This window comes from Chelonia mydas, chromosome 19, assembly GCF_015237465.2.
Source record: "Chelonia mydas isolate rCheMyd1 chromosome 19, rCheMyd1.pri.v2, whole genome shotgun sequence".
NCBI lineage: Eukaryota > Metazoa > Chordata > Testudines > Cheloniidae > Chelonia > Chelonia mydas.
The window spans coordinates 8525054-8546784 of record NC_051259.2 but is presented as its reverse complement, the minus strand read 5'-3'; the positions used below and the strand labels follow the sequence as shown (position 1 = coordinate 8546784).

Below are 21731 nucleotides of genomic sequence, written 5' to 3'. Positions count from 1 at the left end.
ATTCTTCCATCCTAAGTGCAGGACCCTGCACTTATCCTTATTGAACCTCATCAGATTTCTTTTGGCCCAATCCTCCAATTTGTCTAGGTCCTTCTGTATCCTATCCCTCCCCTCCAGCGTATCTACCACTCCTCCCAGTTTAGTATCATCCGCAAATTTGCTGAGAGTGCAATCCACACCATCCTCCAGATCATTTATGAAGATATTGAACAAAACCGGCCCCAGGACCGACCCCTGGGGCACTCCACTTGACACCGGCTGCCAACTAGACATGGAGCCATTGATCACTACCCGTTGAGCCCGACAATCTAGCCAGCTTTCTACCCACCTTATAGTGCATTCATCCAGCCCATACTTCCTTAACTTGCTGACAAGAATACTGTGGGAGACCGTGTCAAAAGCTTTGCTAAAGTCAAGAAACAATAAATCCACTGCTTTCCCTTCATCCACAGAACCAGTAATCTCATCATAAAAGGCGATTAGATTAGTCAGGCATGACCTTCCCTTGGTGAATCCATGCTGACTGTTCCTGATCACTTTCCTCTCATGCAAGTGCTTCAGGATTGATTCTTTGAGGACCTGCTCCACGATTTTTCCAGGGACTGAGGTGAGGCTGACTGGCCTGTAGTTCCCAGGATCCTCCTCCTTCCCTTTTTTAAAGATTGGCACTACATTAGCCTTTTTCCAGTCATCCGGGACTTCCCCCGTTCGCCACGAGTTTTCAAAGATAATGGCCAAGGGCTCTGCAATCACAGCCGCCAATTCCTTCAGCACTCTCGGATGCAACTCGTCCGGCCCCATGGACTTGTGCACGTCCAGCTTTTCTAAATAGTCCCTAACCACCTCTATCTCCACAGAGGGCTGGCCATCTCTTCCCCATTTTGTGATGCCCAGCGCGGCAGTCTGGGAGCTGACCTTGGTAGTGAAAACAGAGGCAAAAAAAGCATTGAGTACATTAGCTTTTTCCACATCCTCTGTCACTAGGTTGCCTCCCTCATTCAGTAAGGGGCCCACACTTTCCTTGGCTTTCTTCTTGTTGCCAACATACCTGAAGAAACCCTTCTTGTTACTCTTGACATCTCTTGCTAGCTGCAGCTCCAGGTGCGATTTGGCCCTCCTGATATCTTTCCTACATGCCCGAGCAATATTTTTATACTCTTCCCTGGTCATATGTCCAACCTTCCACTTCTTGTAAGCTTCTTTTTTATGTTTAAGATCCGCTAGGATTTCACCATTAAGCCAAGCTGGTCGCCTGCCATATTTACTATTCTTTCGACTCATCGGGATGGTTTGTCCCTGTAACCTCAACAGGGATTCCTTGAAATACAGCCAGCTCTCCTGGACTCCCTTCCCCTTCATGTTAGTCCCCCAGGGGATCCTGGCCATCTGTTCCCTGAGGGAGTCGAAGTCTGCTTAATAATAATAATCCAGATACAGCACAGTAAGTGCACTAGAGTATCAATAACTGAAAGGGGCTATCAGACATCTGCTCATTAATGTGCTAGCGTATGGATTGGTAGTAAGTGTGAGTGAGACTGTTTACCTAACCAGCCTAATTTCTTGCTCTTTTGTAACTGGCATTTGCATTTTATTTACTTTTTGTGGCTTCTGGTATGTTTGCTGTCTTCACCTAAAAATATAACCCATGAAAACTCTGCCACAGTGGCAGAGTGCGCAAGTTAGATTTACAAGCCTCCAGCTGGCAGAAACTACCTGGATGATGTAAAGGATGCAACTGACCTTTGAACAGCAGGATACCAACTGGGATGACAGCAGCTTGTATTTGCTAGACAAAGGATCTAGACCAGAGTTAGCTCTAGGGAAGAGCTGCTCAGAGAAACCAAAGGTTGAAACAAGCAGCAGCAAGATACAAGACAGAAAGGAAGAGAAATGTGAATTTACAGATGTTTAATATTAAACTGATACTTTAATTTCATGACTGAGAAAAGTTGCAGGGAACATTAATGAGCCTATGATCATTTTAACTCTTAAAATGCTATCCAGTTTCCAGTGGCACGGCTCTCAAACTGGAAACTTATAGCAGTGGGGGAAGGGAGTGAAGGTGGGTTCCAGAGATGGGAGGGAGTGAGGCCTTCAGGCGACTGCAGGAAGGCATTGAACATTTTCAGCACTAGTTTATGGGAAAGTACACTCATTCTCAGAGTTAAAGGTTAATTAAAACTCAGCTTTTACACACAAGTCCTTAACTTTATCATGGACAGCACTTTATCATGGACAGCAAATCAATGCATTTCACATCTCTGCTTTTCAATAAGTTACTAAGAATTACTAATGCTGCCCAGGTCGGTTTCTAATGAATTTTTGTGCACAGTTTAAGAGCCAAAGTCTGCCTCTACCCATCTGGGGTTGGATTTTCAGAAGTGCTGAGCACCAACAGCCTCAAATGAAATCAACAGGAATTGGGGATACTTAGCATCTCTGAATATTAGGCCAATAGTTGCCAGTGGGGAACCCAAAGTAAGCTTCCAGGGTAGAATACATCTCTAAATACACAGAATATTTCAAAGTAAATGTGATTAACTATAAAGGAACACTGTCAGTTTAAAAGCGTGACCAGCTGATCAAGACATCCTTAAGTTTAGTGTACATCTGACTAAAAAGTCAGATATTGAAATGCACTATCTATGGAGTCAGTTTACAGCATGTCACAGGGAGGCTGCCTGGGGGCAAGCTGAGCATTACTGCACATTTCAAAGAAGTTGCATGCCATGGTTAAATTCCCAAAATGAATATTAACTGGTCTGGTACTCTCAAGGTAGATACCGAGTCATTGGTTCTGAGATCATTAACCCAAAAAACTAAAAGCCACCTGCTCAAACAAGGAGATTTTGATTAATAGGATTTCAGATTTACAGTCAGCCATTACAAACTAAAATAGCTTTGTTTGTGTGTTTTACACCTCTAAAATGCACCAGCAATTAAGGGGCAGGTCCACTAATGGTACCAATAGTAACAAATGAATTGCAAATAAATCTCTCAATTAATAGGACCATCAAATTAGTCCAGAATTAGTAACGGACATTGGCTTCTCCCAGGAGAAAAAAGGAAGTGAGGTTAAGTGAAAGTAGTGCTGTCCCACATTGCATGTGTAGCCCTCAGAACTGTCTACAATACCTTCATTTGCCCTGAAATAGTGTCTTTACGTAGTTTAAACACACCCATCAAAGAGGTGATCTGGGTAGCCCTGGACTTTCATAAAACAAAAATCAGATTTAAGGGATGTCTAGTTCAGGAAAATATTTGTGGACATCAGCAGTGCTGCCTGGACACAAATCCTCTACCATACCCTGTTCTACCTCTACCATACCCTGTTCTAGAAAGGACGAACAATGATGTGAACAGAGAGGAGAAAATAGTACAAAACTATAAGCACTTAAAAAAAAAAAAAAAGACAGCTTCAATTGCTGTCCCCACAACCTAATGAAATACCCAGGCACCAGAGATTACAGGACTGAGGTCTCCTACCTTCATTGGCCTCTGGTCTGGAATTCTTGATAAATGCAGAAAATTTGGCAAAGATGTCCATTCCAGCGGTGTTTGATTCTGGGTGCTTTGGTGAAAGCTTTAAGTACCTAAGCAGAAAGATGCAATTGTTTGTGGGAAAATATTCCAATAGCAGTTCTTCTGTAATATTCAGCAGAAACAATATGACCACTCAGCCATGTATTTATTAGCATTAAACAGGCAAAGAAATGTGTACACTCTACTTAGGTTATTAACACACTACCAGTGGTTTTCGACTGGTGATCAGCGGACCCGTGGGTATGAAGACTATGTCTTAGATTTCCAAAGAAGTCTTTACCTCCATTTGAAATTTCATAGGGGTCCGCAAATGAAAAAAAGGTTGAAAGCCATTGTTCTAGATTATGTGCACCTTTTAAAAAAAAACCACCACAATTTAGTCATTTTCAGGCCCAAAATTTAGGTTTACAAGATCTAAATGGAAATGTTGGTAGTGTTTTTTTTAAAACAAATATCAATAAACTGTGTTGATTTAAACAGTTGCAATGTTGCAATGAAACAGTGCCATCAGAATCAGAAAATAAAACTGACTGCCAAAGGTGAAACTGGCTGTTCTACTTTCACTGTAAAACTCAATGATTTGCAAATAATGAACAGCATAAACAGTGAAAGGTAAACTCAATTTTATTAACTTAAATTGGTATCAACAACATGCAAGGAATTTTAAAAAGACAAATTATGTTTAACCCAAGTGCCTTCCCCTTTAAAATGTTCTTTAGACTTATCTCAATGTGACTAAACTATCTATAACAGTCAGGACCTGGAATTCTGAAGAACTTTAGTGCTTATTTCTGTGATAAGGATTACCAGAGGACCTGCCAATTCCACTGGAGAATATGAAAAAAACCTACATACAGCACGTAAAATGGGTATCCAGTTACACTGAGGGTCACAAAGCTAGCATTTCTGAGCTGGCTGTGGGTTTTAGTTACATGTTCACCAGCAGACCTTTAGCATTTTATGTTATTTACATATTTGTAAAGATCAGGAGACTATAAAATGCCCAGCTAAGCTTTACAAACAAAAATGTTAATGCAAAACCCTGTGCAACGGGAAACACACTGCTCTCCTGAATACTTAGATCTCTGTCCTATTGCTCCGTTCTGTGAAGTAGGGATATTTTTAAAAGGTTCCCTGTCACTGCGTAACTGGAATCTCTTGATCGATACAAGCAATATTGTCAGGGCCTGCCCAAGGATGTTTAGAGAGCCCTGAGCAGGGGGAAAAGGGTTGAGTGTTGGAACAATGTGGCAGCCACCCTGATTGCCCACCCCTTAGGCTGGCCCTGAATATTGCTATGTCAGTTACATTGAACAAAGAATAGTGCTCATTCTTGCCTAGTTAATGACAGGCAAACTTATACTTATTTAAGTCAAGACTGCACTGATATTTTTCCTAAACATGAAAATTGGAATATTCAGTCAGTGTGAGACTTGAAGCATGTACATGTTGACTAGCTTTCTAGATTTCTGCTGAAATTATATTTCATTTCTCATTTTAGAGATTTTCGGTATTGGTGCCCTTTTATTTTTTCCCTAAAATATGAACCAAATGTGTTCATATTATGTATTACTTGTCTGCTACCTTTTTTGAGACTAGACATAAATTTATAACACTAAAAATGATTGTTTTCCATGTTTCTCTTCCCAAATGATACTGGTTACTCAACTGAGATTCAGTTGGTTTTAAAAATTGCCATATATGCAGTTTTTTCAACTTTCATCTCCCAAAACCAATAGCTACGAGAGAGCAAATGACTACAGTCTTGTATTAAAAAAAAAAAAACCTTACTAAGTTCTGTTGTAATGTAATTTGATCAGGAGCATCAAAACTAATTTGAAAATGGTTTATAAAAACCATGTTAAGCAATTAAAAATATGCCTATCAAATATCTCTGTGCAAAGTCAACAGTAATACTGATGTGTGGGAAGTGTTTTGAAGAGAATTTGTCACTGTCTAATGTTAATCAACTAGTTTAAATGAGAACTAGGTTTGAAGTGACTTTTGGAACCCTCCCACAGGGCCAAAAATGAGTAGTGGTGTCCGCAATGCACCACCACCCACTCACATGTTCCTTTCCCCCAGAGGATTCCCCTACTAGTCACTGAATATCAAAATAAGGGATTTTAATAGCAATTCTTAATTCCCAGATCCTCCCTCTCGTGGACTAGCCATTGAGACTTAGGCTACGTTTACACTATGGACTTTACAGCAGGACAGCTGTACCACTGCAGCTGCGCTGCTGAAATGTTTCGTGTAGCCTCTCTTGTGTAACCACTTTTGTCGGTGAAACTTATGTCGGTTGGGGGGGGAGGGGGAGGCAGTTTTTTCACACCCCTGACCAACAAAAGTTTTGCTGACAAAAGTGCTAGTGTAGACAAAGCCCAAGGGTATGTCGACATTGCAATAAGAGGTGTGGATGCAGCGAATGCAGACATACACAAACTAGTTTTGATCTAACTAGTTCAAAAACCAATAGCGATGAAGTCACGGCAGCATGGACAGCAGCACAAGCAAGCCACTTCAGTACATACCCATGTCCTGGGTGGGGTTGCAGAGCTCAGGCTGCCATGGCGTTGTTGCTATTGTTGTTTGAGCTAGCTAGCTCAAAGCAATCTCAAATAACGTCTACATGTGCTGACATCACAGCTCTCATTGCAATGCAGACATAGCCTAAGGGCGAGCTCAATGATGTCAACTACCTCAAAGTTTGGATCAGAGTTTTTGATTTAACCCATTATACACAGAGGCCATTCCCAGAAGTTTATCCTAGACTTTGAACACCCTCAGAGTTGACGGTTGAGATCCAGGGTTTTACTCAAGCCCACCTTTAACTGGAGACCACTCACTGTGCCTAGACTCCTCTAAAATTGGTGCAAACCCCTGCAGATTATACATAGGGTTCACACATTAGGTAAGGACAGCACTTACAGTATGTTGCACAAAAAGGTAGTCAAAACTCAAGAGTGGTTTACAACATAAAATCCAATCAGAAAAAAAATTAGATTAAAAAATAAAGTTGCTTTCTGATCAACAAGAGATGGTTTTATTAGTGTACAGTAAAACAATCTCACTGGTAATTGATCAATCCCTTTTGACCTTCCTTTTTTCAGATGACTGAATAGACACAATGGCTCTTTTCTATTCCAAGAACAGCTTAAGATGGACTGGTATGTTTGATGTTAATAGTTCTCAGCAAAAAGAAACAGACTTTTTGTAACCTTAACTTTCTGACCCTTTCCTATGTGGGATAAAAATACCTCAGTTCATTTACTCTTACATCTACATAGTGCCTGTCGCCCCAAAAAGATATGAAAATGATCGCAGATGTTAATTTAATTCAAAACACTCTTAAAAGCAAAGTGTGTGTTTGGAAAAGAGAGAAGACTTGTTTTATGGACAGGCAAGTACATTATCTGTCCCAATGAATTTTCTACTTGTAGAGAACTGGACAAGTCCTGCTCCAGATTCTCTTAAACCACCCTGGGGTAGAGACTATAATTACACACTTCTGCTTTCTGGAGCAAGCATATACAATCAAGCACATGGCGCTTTTAACATAATAGAGGGGGATTACAGGGGAAAGCTGCCCCCCTTATCACTGCAATCCAGTGCTCAGGGAATGGAAAATTGGGCTTGATACACAGTAGAATAACTATACGCAGCCATACAGTCTGCTTTGCTCCGTTAGTCCTGCCAGCCCAAGGGAAAGGAGACATTTTTAAAAACATGTGACTTAAAAACCATCTGTCCCAGAAGATACGTGGTCATTGACCGCAAGATTCCGAACAAGAGAAGAAGAAAAGTGTGATGTTCCAGAAATCCTTCCTCTTCCTGAAGGCTCAGAGGAGAGAGAGCTCAGCTAGCCACAGACGACCCATGTCTGATCAACACCACAGCCTGCCAGTTGGCGTTTAAAGGGTACCTGATACAGGTTCCTGCTCTCGCACTACATAATCTAATGAATAAAACATGTATTCACATTTTTCCATCACAATTTTGACAGGCTTAAGGCTCAACCTTAGCCTCACGTACACATTTAGAAGCGGGGAGCACATCATTATGCGTGGCAAGATGGGCCCAAGCCACAGAAAGCTACTGCCAACTTGCACATAGATATGATTGATTCTGCAAGGTATACACAGTGATTATCCTTTTTCTTATTCAATAAGCTAGGAAGGAATGAGGAAAAGCTTTCTAATGGAAAACATGCAAGTCACTGACATTTACCATCCTTACTTGAAATGAACTTTTCATTTTAACTTAAATGGCTGAATGCCATGTCTTTTACTTCTAGAAGAATGTCTGCAAATACAAAGCTTGCAAAAGACCATAAGTAGATCACCAGAAAATAGGTTTCCCTAATGATTTAATGTTAATGCACAGATATATAGTTCTGTGAAGCGGGGCACCATTTTCAGTTACACGAATACAATCTTATTAGCCCTACGTATCCTGCCTCCCTTCTAGCTCACAGCCCCACCCTCAACCACCAAAAATGAAAAATATTCAGGCTCCAACATGCATGTATAAAATGGTAACAGTTGATTACAGATAACCTCTAGTCTATTTCCACGTTGACTTCTTCCTAAACAAATGGGTATTTATAAAATATGTGGTTTCTGGATGAAATATTTAAGGCCTCAATCCACATTACAAAGATTCAGATTTTAGTTTGTTGATATGGAAAGCATCTTAAACTTGGTTAACAATAATACTTGCACTATTTATTGCAGGTAGCTTCTCCATAAACAGGAATTTAAACAAAGCAACACCAACAACCCTGAGGCCAGATACCCATGCTACTGTTACCAAATAACCTGTTTCCAAATACATTTTCCGCACAATACTTACTTGGGTGGACACAAGACATCTTCAAGGAACTCTTCAATCTTGTTCACATCTGTTTTCACCTCACTATTGTAGGTAATAAAGGGTGGATGAGTCCCTGGAGCCAAGTTCTGTAGGTCTGCTGGTTTCCTATGGTGCAATGCAAATGTGATACAAAACAATTTTAAAAGGAACAAGTGAGCACAGTACAACCATGATCCCAGCTATCAATGCTACCTCTGATCATAGAGGTACTGCCTGAGGCCAATCTCTGCATGCCAGCTCTGCCCCTCCAAGAGTTAACACAAGCATCAAGCAACAGCATATGAAAGGGAGTTCAATGCCTTGCAATTTCATGACAACTACACTAGTAAAGTTTTTAATCTCAACGTATTTGTGGTACTTCAAAGTTTGCTTTAATTCTTAACTAGCTGTTTTCAGATCTCCTTTGTAGGAATAGTAGAATACAGTAGAACCTCAGAGTTATGAACACCTCAGGAATGGAGGTTGTTTGTAATTCTGAAATGTTCGCAAAAAGAAAAGGAGTACTTGTGGCACCTTAGAGACTAACCAATTTATTTGAGCATAAGCTTTCGTGAGCTACAGCTCAAATAAATTGGTTAGTCTCTAAGGGGCCACAAGTACTCCTTTTCTTTTTGCGAATACAGACTAACATGGCTGTTACTCTGAAATCTGAAATGTTCGTAACTCTAAACAAAATGTTTTGGTTGTGTTTTCAAAAGTTTACAACAGAACATTGATTTAATACAGCTTTGAAACTTCAATATGCGGAAGAAAAATGCTGCTTTTAACCATTCTAATTTAACTGAAACAAGCACAGAAAGAGTTTCCTTACCCTTATCAAAAAAATTTTTTAAAAACTTTCCCTTTATATTTTTAGCAATTTATGTTTAATACAGTACTGTCCTGTATTTGCAGTTTTGTTTTGTTTTGGGTCTCTGCTGCTGCCTGATTGCATACTTCCGGTTCCAAATGAGGTGTGTGGTTTACTGGTCAGTTGGTAACTCTGGTGTTTAACTCAGAGGTTCTACTGTATATAGTTATTTTGAGATGTCCAGGGATGTAATTTCTTTCCTCACCGTCAGGTCTGTTTTACCCCCAATGTATGTTGGTACATAGAGCAACCTGCATGGAACCTGTCTGCATCCCTAATACCTCTACCTCTCCACATCCAAATTTTTCCTAATGGATATAAATTAAACCAGAAATAAATTAAAACACCACGCATGCCATTCTTTGCCAACAAAAAAAACAACAAGCAGTAAGGAGAAAAGTGTGCCCTAGTAACAATCTAAGAATAGGAGGCTATTTTTTTCTCTAAGTAAATATTGAGGAAAGTAAGATTTTCCTGGCAAGAACCATGGACTTGGGGTGGGAAGAGGAGGATATCACTGACTGGCACAGTCATAAGTACTTAGATTCTACAGAGATGGGCAAGGAGGCATCAAGTCGTTTTATAAAGAGATTTGGTGACACCTCTTGCTTTCCGGGATGTCTACCAACAATGCCTCTCACGCGGTATTTTTTATCAAGCCTAGCTAGTTTATTTTATGGGCACTTGACGGCTGCTCCTTTTCCCTTAGTTGGTAGTGATGTAGAGGTGACAGCATGCGACATTGCAGGCACACATCTAAAAAGCTGTGTGCCAGCTACACGTGCATCCGTCCACTCACATTCATTCTGACTTGCGTAATTTATTCCTTTCAACACAAGGTGTGTTTGCACATCTGCTATTTCATTTGTAGCATCAGACATAGGGAAGCAGAGGGACATTTAATGTTCGAGTGCAGAAGTTGAGAAGTTCAGGCAGGGGACAGGAATAAAGGATGCAGGCTCTGAATCCAGTCTCATCTAAAAATAGCTCCCTTTAAATTCTCTCCTATAAGCAACCCCCATGGAATGCAATACTTCCATGTTAGTGTGACAGTCTTAACTCAAACAGGAATTACAATACTATGTGTCAACTTTTCATCTTATAGCGGAAGTTAAATCCTGGACTGAAGCCAGTGATTCTTTATGGTCAAGAAGAGTTTTCTCTGGCAAGCATAAATAGGAATTTGAGGTTATTTTCATGCTCTAGATTATTTTAGGGTGTAATTGATAACATGATTCTCAAACCAAAACCCTTGTCCACACTAATCAGCGAAACTATGCTAACAGCAGTAAGTTTAAGGAAGATTGTTTCCAACTCGTGTGGAAAAGCACAGGGGTGTGTGGATAACGCCTTTAAATTTAGTTAATCAAGTAACTATAGGTATGCCAGTTAGTACTGCAGCAATCAGACAGTGTAAATTCCTACAGAATTTAAACAAGATATGCTAGATTTCATTCCCTGGCTACAACACAACCCTTTAACAAAGGAAGTAGCAATAGCCATAAAAAGGCTCTAAGGCTTTGGCAGATGTACACAGGATCATTTGTACTTATGCTATAAGCATACCTATGAATTACATGCAGCTGAAATTCCATGCAAAACTAAACCAGAGACTTCACTGTCAGTACTCAGGCACCTCAGTATTTAATCTTAACACCCACTTTTACTCTGGTGGCATTTTAGTGAAGATGGTAGAAGTCAGGATATTGAGGCAAATGTGGCAATTTTAATTTTCCGAAGTAGTTCTCACTCATTGCAGAGTGCCATTCCTATTTGTCCTTTCCACCCTCTGTTTTATGCCAGAGGGCTCTGCGAGTCAATTCATACCTTAACTTTGTATTAAAATACAGCTCTGTACGCCTGCAACAACTGCAGGAAGCCATCCTGGCTCCCTTCCAATTTTGCACATTGACTAGATAAACAAATGCAGCCAAAACCACTTGCAATAATGCTATCAAGGAGAAGGTTTAATTTCAGAAACAGACAAGACTTCACACTAACGAAATATCAAAAGGGAAGGTTTCTACATGATTTCAAATGACATTAAAGTAATTTATTAGCTGCACTGTGTCCTTAAATAAAATGGACATATGAAAACAAAGCATGTGGAATACTGTATAGACACCTGTGCAGTATAGAATATTGGGTCAACACAGCACATTTTACCCAAGGATCTCAAAGCACTTTACAAACAAAACCTCAAATGCTGTGATGTTTGCCTCCTTCCATTTTGAAAATGAGGTAACAGGCACAGAGTTTAAGGTCCAGTAAGTACACAGCCAGGAACAGAATGCAGGAGTTATGACCCACAGTTTGCTATGCTAACCATTAGATCATACTTATCTTAGAACTACAAGCCATAACCTCAAAGCCACAATCTCAAATGCTATTTGATTATCTATGGGTACATTACACTGCAGCTGACAGCATGTTTCCCTGCTTGGGCGGACAGACATGCACCAGCTCTGCTCGAACTAGCATGCTTAAGAGAGCAGCGTAGCTGGGCAGTGGCTCAAGCTAGCTGAGCAAGTACGTATCTGGTGTTCTAGGCAAGTTTGTATTCCGGCAAGTAGCTGGTGCTGCTGCCTATGCTATACCTGGCTACACTGCTTTTAGTGCACTCGCTTGAGGAGAGATAGCATGTCTGCCTACCTGACCTGGGAAGCACTTCCCAGCTGCAAGGTAGAGTTACCCTATGAATGCAGTGGCATGTCCTTAAAAGAGCTTATCAGAATCTTCTCAGGCCACCTGGCCTGCCTTCACTCCTTTGAAGTTCAGGGTAAGAGGCCAATGGTGTGCTTTAAAAGCTGTATCCCAGAAATTACAGAAAACAGAATTTGGTTATAAATGACTTGACTGGATAGCAAAGTGGCCTAGTATTAGCCCTTATATGAAAATTAGAATGAAAGTTTTAGTATATATTGTGCCTAGGCCCTAGGGGCTGCAACAGAAATCTTTAAACAATTCTTGTCTCTTTCACTGAGCTTCTAAAAAGTCACCATATAGATATCTACTTTGATTTGCAGGTGTGGGCTACACGAAGTTTACAGCTCAGATCTATGTTAGGGCTTGTCTACATGGAGCCTTACTCTGCACCAGCTAGGATGCAACTTCTAACGAGCACCAGTGTGTTGCACACTAACTGGCCCATGTTTTTGGAACAGGACTACATTAATGCGCATAAGCAAACTTTTAGCACGCACTAGCATGGGCCAATTAGAATTTACACCCCAGCTGGTGCAGACTAAGGCACAGCGTAGACAGGCCCTTATTAACAGCAATTTGTCCATTTAATTATCTGGTGACAACAACTGAAATCTAGTCTGGATATTTACCATATTTTAGGAAAGTAATCTTGCCTGAACTCGATGGTTAACATGGACTATGGTAGGGTGTAAATTTAAAGCACAAAAGCTGCTCCTAATCATGTCCAAGTGTAGACTCTTTTATTCCAGACCTCTTGCTTCAGAATAACTGTCCACACACGGAGTTGATCAGGAACAACTCTGTGTGTACACAAGCCCTTAAAGTTGAATAGCGTAGTAAAAGCCGGGGCAGTGGGTTAGCATGATTGAGTGGTGTTTATCTGACACATGCTGAAGCAAATCTCCAGAAATCACTGGATAAATACATTGGTAAATAGAAAACTTTCCTCCACCTTACACAGGCTATCGAAGACGTGATTTTATGTCTGGGCAGTCCTTGAATGTTTAGGGGTGGAGGTTAGTTATGGATTGGGTGTCAATTTTATAAATTTGAAGAATAGTCTAAAAACAGAATCTCAAAGGTGTAAACTAATGCTTCCAAACAGGATTTCTAAATTAAATTGAACACACACTTGCCTTGAGTTTTATTACAAGCTTAACAGTTTTTACACTGCTTCAGTCATCAGAACAAGTTAAATTTCTGCACATAAAAAGTTGTTACTGAAAAGGGAAAGAATAGAGCCTCTGTCTTTGACTGCATAGAAGCAAGAAATGTTTGGTCTTACTGAAATGCTGGTATGTCCGATTTAATTCAGTCTGTGTGCATATTTTCTCGTGCCCCTAGTAACTAATAGTTGAACTGAGAACTGCAAAATATTCTTTTGTTTGCACATTACTATATTTAACACAATTTAGGAAAGGAAAATACACATCATAAAAAGTAAATCAAATAAGACTCAGTTCTTCTGGTGTATCCCAAAGTTACTTATTGGTGAACTTTTGTACCAAACCATGACCTGCTAAGACAACTACAGAATTGAATTAGAGCTCCCATAGATCTTTCATTTAAGGCCAAACACTGACCTTACAGTGTCGAAAGTTAGTTAATGCAAACTAGGCCTACTATTGTATACAAATTGTATTGTACTGTCAAGCAAGAGGATGGTTTGCAAGTATACCCACAATTTCTAAGTTAGTGAGATAAATTAATGAGTGAAAAGTTCTCAGCACCTAACTTTCACAAGTTTGTGGCTGTCCATAACGGGACAAAACAGGAGTAGCAAAGTTTAGAAAGTGAAGCTTAAGAATATGTACAGCATGTTAAACTTGGGGGGGGGAAAAAAGTATAAAAGAGCATATGATACTCATTGAATACTGTATTCCTGGAAGCCATTCCTAATGGCACTATTATGAATATGGGGACAAATGCCAGCACCCGTTCTTCTCTTGGTAAATGGTAGAAAACCTACATGTAAATAAGGCTCCAATTTAATCAAAACATTCAACTACTCTTATGTGCCAAGCAGCACTACTGCCAGGCATTTGGTAATCCAGGCACATTGATCAACAAGTTAACAGCAAAATGTGTATTTCTGTAGCCTTATTTTGAACTTTTTTTTTTTAAACAAAGATTAACTTGATATCCCACCACTATTCAAGATTTTAATTACTTGTAGTGACTGCAGATGTGTCCCTCTATCACAGAGCACACATCCATCACTATAAGGTCAGGTACAAAACAAAATCCCAGCTGCTTTTCTCTAATTCTATTTCTCAGTTTTGAATCTACTTTGCATTTTTTCCCCTAAATCAAAACCTAGAGAACTAGAAGGAAAGACTTATTAGGATGGAGAGAGGATGGCTGCAAGAGGTTTAAATTAAGTTAAACCTGAAATTTCTTTCCATTAATGCCCAGATGTGAAGGGTATACAGAAACAATGCAATCTGAACAGAAATCTCTTGCATTTCTAATTACGTGTCTGACATGAGAAGAAGTGACCCAGATACTTCTGATGCTTATAAATACATAATGGGTCTATTAACATGGTCCTCTAATTTTTTTTTTCCCAGAAGTTGCACTGGGTTTTTAAAGTACGCAATCAATAACAGCAATGAGAGCCCAGAGCTAAAACCCTGTAGAAGCCTGTTTTGGAGGGTCTACAAGCCACACAGTTAAATGGAAGGTTCAGTACATGTAGTTTATGTGAGTTGGAAGCAACACCAATGTTTACAAGGAAATCTTATCCAGCCCAAAGAACTTTATAACATTGCTACAAATGCAGGCATGTCAATAAAGACTTTTCTTTTAAATGTGTCCTGTTTCATGGCTGTATGAAGGAACAATGAATACCTACACTGGATTACCCGTATGGAGTTAACCTCAATCTGTGGTGCTAAGAGGTTTCTGTTCCAATGCCAGCAATATCAACAAAAGCTAAATCAACTAGTTTGTTATTAGAAATAGAGTTCAGGATGTCTCATGCTGGCCTCCTTTTGCTAGACTTTTTAAAAAAGCTCTGATCGCAATATCTACATACTACTTTGGTTTTACTCTTAGGCAAACACAATACATTATGTTCTTTACTCCCAATAGGAAAAATTAAGTTTGTAAGTAATATTAAAGTCTAGAATGCCATAGGCTTTCCTTTCTTCTGCCACTTCAAAGTTAGCCAAATTGATAAACATTTGTTTTCAACCCAGATTAGTTTTATTATAAAACTTACTTCGTACCACACACTAAAACAACACTCTACTGAACTTAACATTAGGTAACAGTGGGCAGAGTCAAGGCCTGGGAAATCAGGATACCTGGTTTTGTTTCCGGCTCTGTCATCATACGGTTCTGCATGTCCATTGAGCTAATCATTTCATTTCTGCACTACAGTTTCTCCATTTACAAATGGGCATAGGTTGATACAGACCTGATATTTGTACAGTGCTATATAAGAGCAGACTATATTACATTGGATTTCTACTCATTCTCTTATTGGGAAAGTGTTCCTTCTACCAATGTAAGTTTGTGAAAATGCCATCTTTGTTTTTATTATGTGATGATAGCAGGGCTTATCTTAGAGATCTGAAAAGGAGGATTCTAAGAGTTGCGTCCCACAATCTGCAATTACCCAAAAAACTCATGGGTAGTTTGCCTGTAGGTCAGATGATCTTTAGGATCCATCCAACGATTCTTCACTTGGCAAAATTCCTTTGCAATGAATTATGAAGCAATTCTTATTTGTACAAGACCATATGTAAACTACTAAGTTATGCAGTAAGAGTACATCATTAAAAACCAGACACAATCCAAGTGCAAGGGCCATTCCATGCTGCGTTCTTTTCTGAATTATAGATTTTCATAATCTTTCATTATTGAATGTCCTGCATATTTATTATCCTGCAATACAATACTCACTTTCAATGGCTAATTGTAAGAGACCAACTTATTAGTGTGTTCTTTAAAGAAACTGGATTGGAAAAAACTCATCTGTTCTAGGAAATATTAAGGGTGTGTGCCTGGTGACAAAATATTTTTTTAATTATACTGAGTGATTTTCTGTGTGGTGTGGTACAGAAAGGCTTTCCAACTTTCACTGTCACCCAATACAAAATTTTCAGGTATGCTGGAAAGCTAAGGAAGCTATAACCATACTGGTCATATAATTCCCACTAAGATATAATCCATTCACCCCTTGTTAATAAGAGCCAGGAATATAAAAAGTGATCTGTGTGACAGAATATACTTTATTTTGTATCCTATTTATGGCATACACTACAGATGGCCTTTGGAAAGCAAGTGTATATTTCTCTCCTAGCTCACGGATACAATATTTGATTCTAGGTTACGGTCCTGTGTTTGTCTCACTCTAACCAGAATTGTGTTGAGCCACTCATATTAAAAAGGACAATGCCTTTGAGGTTCAGGGCATTACAGATATTAACTCGACCGGGAATGAAGCTGCAAAAAAAAAAAAAAAAAAAAAAAAAAAAGGAAACTTTGCTGAAAATTTGCCAAGGGCTACATTTTTTGTGTCATGTGTGACAATTTTGTCATATAGATACAATTCAGTGTCTCACACAGGAATATGGTTGTTCTGTTAATGAAGCACTGACCATCTAAGCCTCTGTGCATGGCAAAAGTTTTCCAGATAAATGATCAAGCAAGCATAGCACATTAAAAATAAAAAACAGGAAAGATAAGAGTAACTGAGGCCTTGAAACCAATCTCCACATCTCAAAAAGGTGAGTAAATATAGGAATTTGTTCAAAACTGAAAGAGGCTGAATCAGCTTCTCAAACTGTGTCTGGATTATGAGCCAGTTATCTATAGTCCTTGTTTAAGTCAGTGTCCTATGTTACTTGTTCAGTTATCAGTTAAGGCAGCATCCATTAACATGTCTTCCCATGAGTTAGCTTTGCAGAAGCCATCATTGGATATTAAAGCTGGCTTTCAATAATGTAAACAGATGTGAGAACTCAAATCGGGCAAGATCTTGCAACCATCATGCAGTGACACACACCGCCAAATTAGTATTTGACCATAAGTGCTTTAGAGAATATACCCATGACACAGTAATTGGTGCAAGAAGTCAGTCATGTTTGAAATAAGATGTACTAAGTAAAATCTGGAAGCCTTAGATCTACACAACACACATCACATTGAGAAATAAAGCTACTGTACATTTGGCAGAGAAACAATGTTTCTTACCTCTTCAAGTCAACCGTTGTGACACTAAACACTACACCCTTGAGCCACAAAATCATGAAAAGTCTCTGTGAAAAGGGACAGTTTCCTATGCTTTCACCATCACTGCCAGCCTGTGAAAGAGAAACAGGTCATTAATATCAAAGGGTAGCAGTAGGTGCACAATCCATTCATTCAGTGTCTCTCACACACACACCCCTCCCATTACTGGAAGTTCCTGAAATAAAAGCAGAGACTCAGTAGTAAGGTCTATGACTAAGTTTTACTCATCCTGTCTGCACCATGCCGGTACAGACGCTCCCCAGGTTACGCAAGACCCGACTTACACTAATTCACACTTATGGAAAAAGCTCCATAAGCCAGAAATAGGATTTTTGAGTTGCAGAAATTTTTACTTAATGTTTCTGACTTACGCAAAATTTGAGTTACGCAAGGCTTTCCAGAAGGGGATGATTGCGTAAGTTGGGGAGCATATGTATTACGCACCATTAACAACTCCCAGAGTCTCATCCTGACAAACAATGGGCTCAGAGTAAAGGCTGTGAAGGATTCTCTGGGAGCAGTCCTTTGGCTGTTCAAAAGTCCTGCTCAAGTACCCGGAGGGATATCCTCAGATATTACCATACAATACCCAACGGAGGGGATTCCTCAGCATGCTTTAAATGAATATTTCCAGAATTGTTGCGTTTACCATCCTTAGTATAGTGCATGAAAAACAGATTTAAAAGCTTTATTAAAAATATTTCTATTAGACATCTGTCTTTCATTTTATCTTTTAACCCTCTGCGGCAGGGAGCTCTCTCAATCCTATTGCACTTAAGTGGCTAGTGGTAGAACTTCCAGATTGGCTACACTGGGGATTGAATGTACACGCTGAAGTATTATTTGTATTTAAGAATATCCTACAGAGTGTTAGATGCTCTCCACACAGGTAAGGCAAAATTCCTGTTCCAAAGAGCTTACCATCTAAGATAAGCAACATATGAAGGATGGGAATAGAGGGATAAGCCATACCATCAAAATGATATATTGTGCTTCCCAACTTCCCCTCTAAACAACTAACCTTGGTGAGTTAATTTCTCACAGGAGCCATGGTAGAAATATACATTGAAGATAAGGGAGTTGCTTTAGGAGTCCGTTTCCATGTGGAAGGCTGTCTCAAATATAAGGTTTTGGTTTGAATCCAACACAGACTGGTAGTGATTGAGACCTCCCCCACCCCCAACGTGGTTTTATGCAGGTGGCTGAACAGCCATCCGGTGACAACTTTCAGTCTCACTCCCAAAGGACAGGTGTTTATCTCACAAAACCATCAGAACAAATGGAACCGCAACTGACTTCCCCAAAGGGGGCGGGGGGGAGGGGGGAGAACTGTATGAGCCATTGACGTTGAATCCCCTCATCCCAAGAAGTCACAGTGAGGAACAAACAGGGCAGGGAGGAGAATTGCAATATATGCATTTTAATCTCAAGGGTATAGAAGACTTTCTACTCTCCCTCCCATCTGGCAGGGCAGCACCATGCAAACCCCTGCTCTCCCATGTGCTGGTGATGTGACTTATAAATACAGTCAGGACTGTAAGACGGTGGTGAGCATTAAAAAGGAGCATGACAGACACACTGGCCACACACATCTCCATCCTAAATAAGGTGCCAACCATGGGAAAAGCTACAGCTAATAACTCAAACTATTAGCTCTTGCCCAGGCAAGGTTTGTTGTGCTCCCAATGACTCAAAGGAAATCAGCAGCGAAACATAATTAAGGAGAGGTGTGAAGTGCATGCCTCCCTTGGGAGCATCAACTTGGATGCCTGCATCTGTTTTGTCTGTTGCCAAGTTGCTTTTTATTAGTCATTTGTTGTGACCTTTGTACGATGATTCTTTGCAACAAAGGCAGGACTGGCATTTTAGTAGAGATGTGAATTATACTGAGGTTTTGCATACTTGCAAAGCTGAGTAACCCATTTGCTTCTCATTTCCTTCAATGACTGTTCATGGATATTTTTAAACAGTTTTTGATGTACATAAAAATAGCTCATCTTTCAAGTATTAGATGAATCATGAGCTTTTTAACATTAAGTGGCAACTAAACTTCACATGAACACACCTTTTGATGGCAACATTCCAACAGATCATTCTTTGTGGATCTTTCCACTTATTTCCCTTCTTTTGGGGAAAATTGCTATAATAATGTTCTACCGCATTTCTGCTAACCCTCATCGAGTGAGAAGTACTGCAGTCAGCCAATTTCAACTAGTGACTATGTATCTCAATTATATTGTGGATCTTTTTATGAAAAGCAAGATTCAATATCTGCAGTTATAAGTGACATCATGGTAAATCTATTAAAACTTTTGAACTTTATAGTTAAACATTGAAAAGTCAGGTAATTAGAACACTGGACCAGTAGTTCAAGAAAAAAAAGGCCTAAGTGTTAAAGAAGTCTAGAAGCAATCTTAAGGTTTCATCAATCTTAGGGCTTTATTGTCATTAAATTCCTTTATTTTTAAGGTAAGAAATAGAAGTACATCTAAAGTTGACCATTAGAAGTATTCAGTTTTTAAGTTTGAAAAAGTTTATCCTACCTACCTCCATAGAAGTCATCTAATAAAAATAAAAGATCATTGAACTGTTGCCAATTCATGACTATCACAAGTCCAAGCAAAACTCCAAATCTAGCTGAAGTCCCAGCTCCTGGACTAATTACTATACAAGAATCTCAGTTTTTATTTTGAAATGTAAGTTTCTAGCCCTCATGGTTCTGTAGACAAGCTTGAAAATGTGAAAAACTCTAAAGGCTCAGATTAGAAAGCAACTGAAAACAAAATGTGTTTTTTTAAAACCTCACGATAAACTAATCTCATGATTTTGAGGGGCCTAACTCATGATTTTTAACACTCGGTATTGATCATAGTGTATCTGCCATCTGGGAAAAAGGCTACAGTAGAAACTCCTCCCCAGGGACTTTCCTCCATGTAGTCAGATTAGTCACCTGAGTTGAGAAGCAGATGGAAGTTTTGCAAAAAGCTCTGCTACTGTAATATTCAGTAATTGTCCTGGGCAGAGTTTCTTCATATAGATCTACTTCAATGAGGTTTATAAGCTTAGAAAAGCATCCTCACACTGGGAACTCTTATGAACACTAAAGACGCAAATATGCTGTAGAAACTGGTACCCAAAAGACCCACCAGGTCCCGACAAGCTGCAGCACTTCTGCTCTACAGAAACAGAGTGGTTCTTGGACTCAGTGGTTCTGATCCTGTAAAACTGAATGCCCGCATCACTCTCAGCCTGCAGACAGCATGAAGTTCAGAGAGTTCACAAGTCAGTAAACAACTGCAGAAGTACCAGTAATCATTCAAACATTCCAAAACTCCTCAGAGGCACAAGCCCCCAAATAAGGACACTTGAACAAACAGAGTTTGGAATCTGCAGACCAAGTCACTTTTCAGACAGGATGTTGCAAAAGAGTCAGAACATTCTGCAACTAGTAAAATACTTATGAGACAGTTTTAAAAATCAGAAGTACCACAGGAGCTTCTGGAAGGCAGCCACTAGAAATTTGAGGGGGAGTTAACTGATTTTATTTTAAACACACACAAAGCTAGAAAGGAGTCACAAATCTGGTTTATAATGGAGACATAGCTACAGCCTTAACTGCAAAGCTTGTACTAGGACTCCATCATCAGAGCTTCGTAATGATACTAAACTTCAACAACCCCTTTTCTCAGCATTTCTCTTCAAACACTAGTCTTGTTACCACAAATATCCCTTTTGTCAGGCTGCCCCATTCTTTTGAATTATTTGCTATAGAAGGGACAGAAGACTGTTTTAGTCACCATTTTACCATCATCATGTAAGATTTCAAGGAAGAGATAATGACAAAAACCCAGGCTAAAGAATTGTAGATTGTGCCTCCTTAGTATAGGTCAAAGTAAAGTATTCAGTACATTGGAGATACTAAATTTTACTGTATGCCAGTGGGAATGTAACGGCTATGATACTGAAACATGGAAAGTCTCTGTAAACAGCTCACCCCGTCCCATGACTGTAATCAGCAAGGAGCAACTCCTAAGGGAATGAACAGTATACTTTGGTCAGAGAATACTACAAACTAGCTTCTCACCACTAACATTTTCATTTAAAAGTATTCGTTCCTGTAGGTCCCACTGCACTAGTTTAACTGTTTGATTTCCCACGCCCCTTTGGTAGGAGAAGAATAAACTAAGCAGAAGGCCCATATAACCAAACTATGCCAAAATACTAGACAAATCCACAGAGCTATTCTACTGTGTACATGTAAAAATTGTCCAACACGCTATCAAATGACCTTCAGTAATAAAGTTTATATATATATATATATATATATATATATATATATATATATATATATATATATATATATATATATATATATAATGTTCCTATATCATAACATACTGGTGAGAATGGATTGTGCCACCAGGATCAGCACTCACTACATAGCCAGTTTCAGATGAGAGTGCTTCTTTATGGATAGAGGGATCTCTAACACATGCTATTACCTTGGCAGTTCATG

At 39.4% G+C, this 21731-nt stretch overlaps 1 protein-coding gene across 4 annotated transcripts in view; it reads right to left on the bottom strand.

Moving 5' to 3' along the window:
* CLIC4 (chloride intracellular channel 4) overlaps positions 1 to 21731 on the bottom strand; it is a 56041-nt gene that overhangs the window by 11846 nt on the left and 22464 nt on the right. For all 4 annotated transcript variants that reach the window (XM_037881540.2, XM_037881541.2, XM_043532141.1 and 1 more), the window contains 3 exons: positions 17177 to 17286; positions 8398 to 8523; positions 3487 to 3593 (listed from right to left, as the gene is read on the bottom strand). In XM_037881540.2, the coding sequence (XP_037737468.1) occupies positions 3487 to 3593; positions 8398 to 8523; positions 17177 to 17286 (343 nt within the window). The remainder of the gene's footprint in view (positions 1 to 3486; positions 3594 to 8397; positions 8524 to 17176; positions 17287 to 21731) is intronic.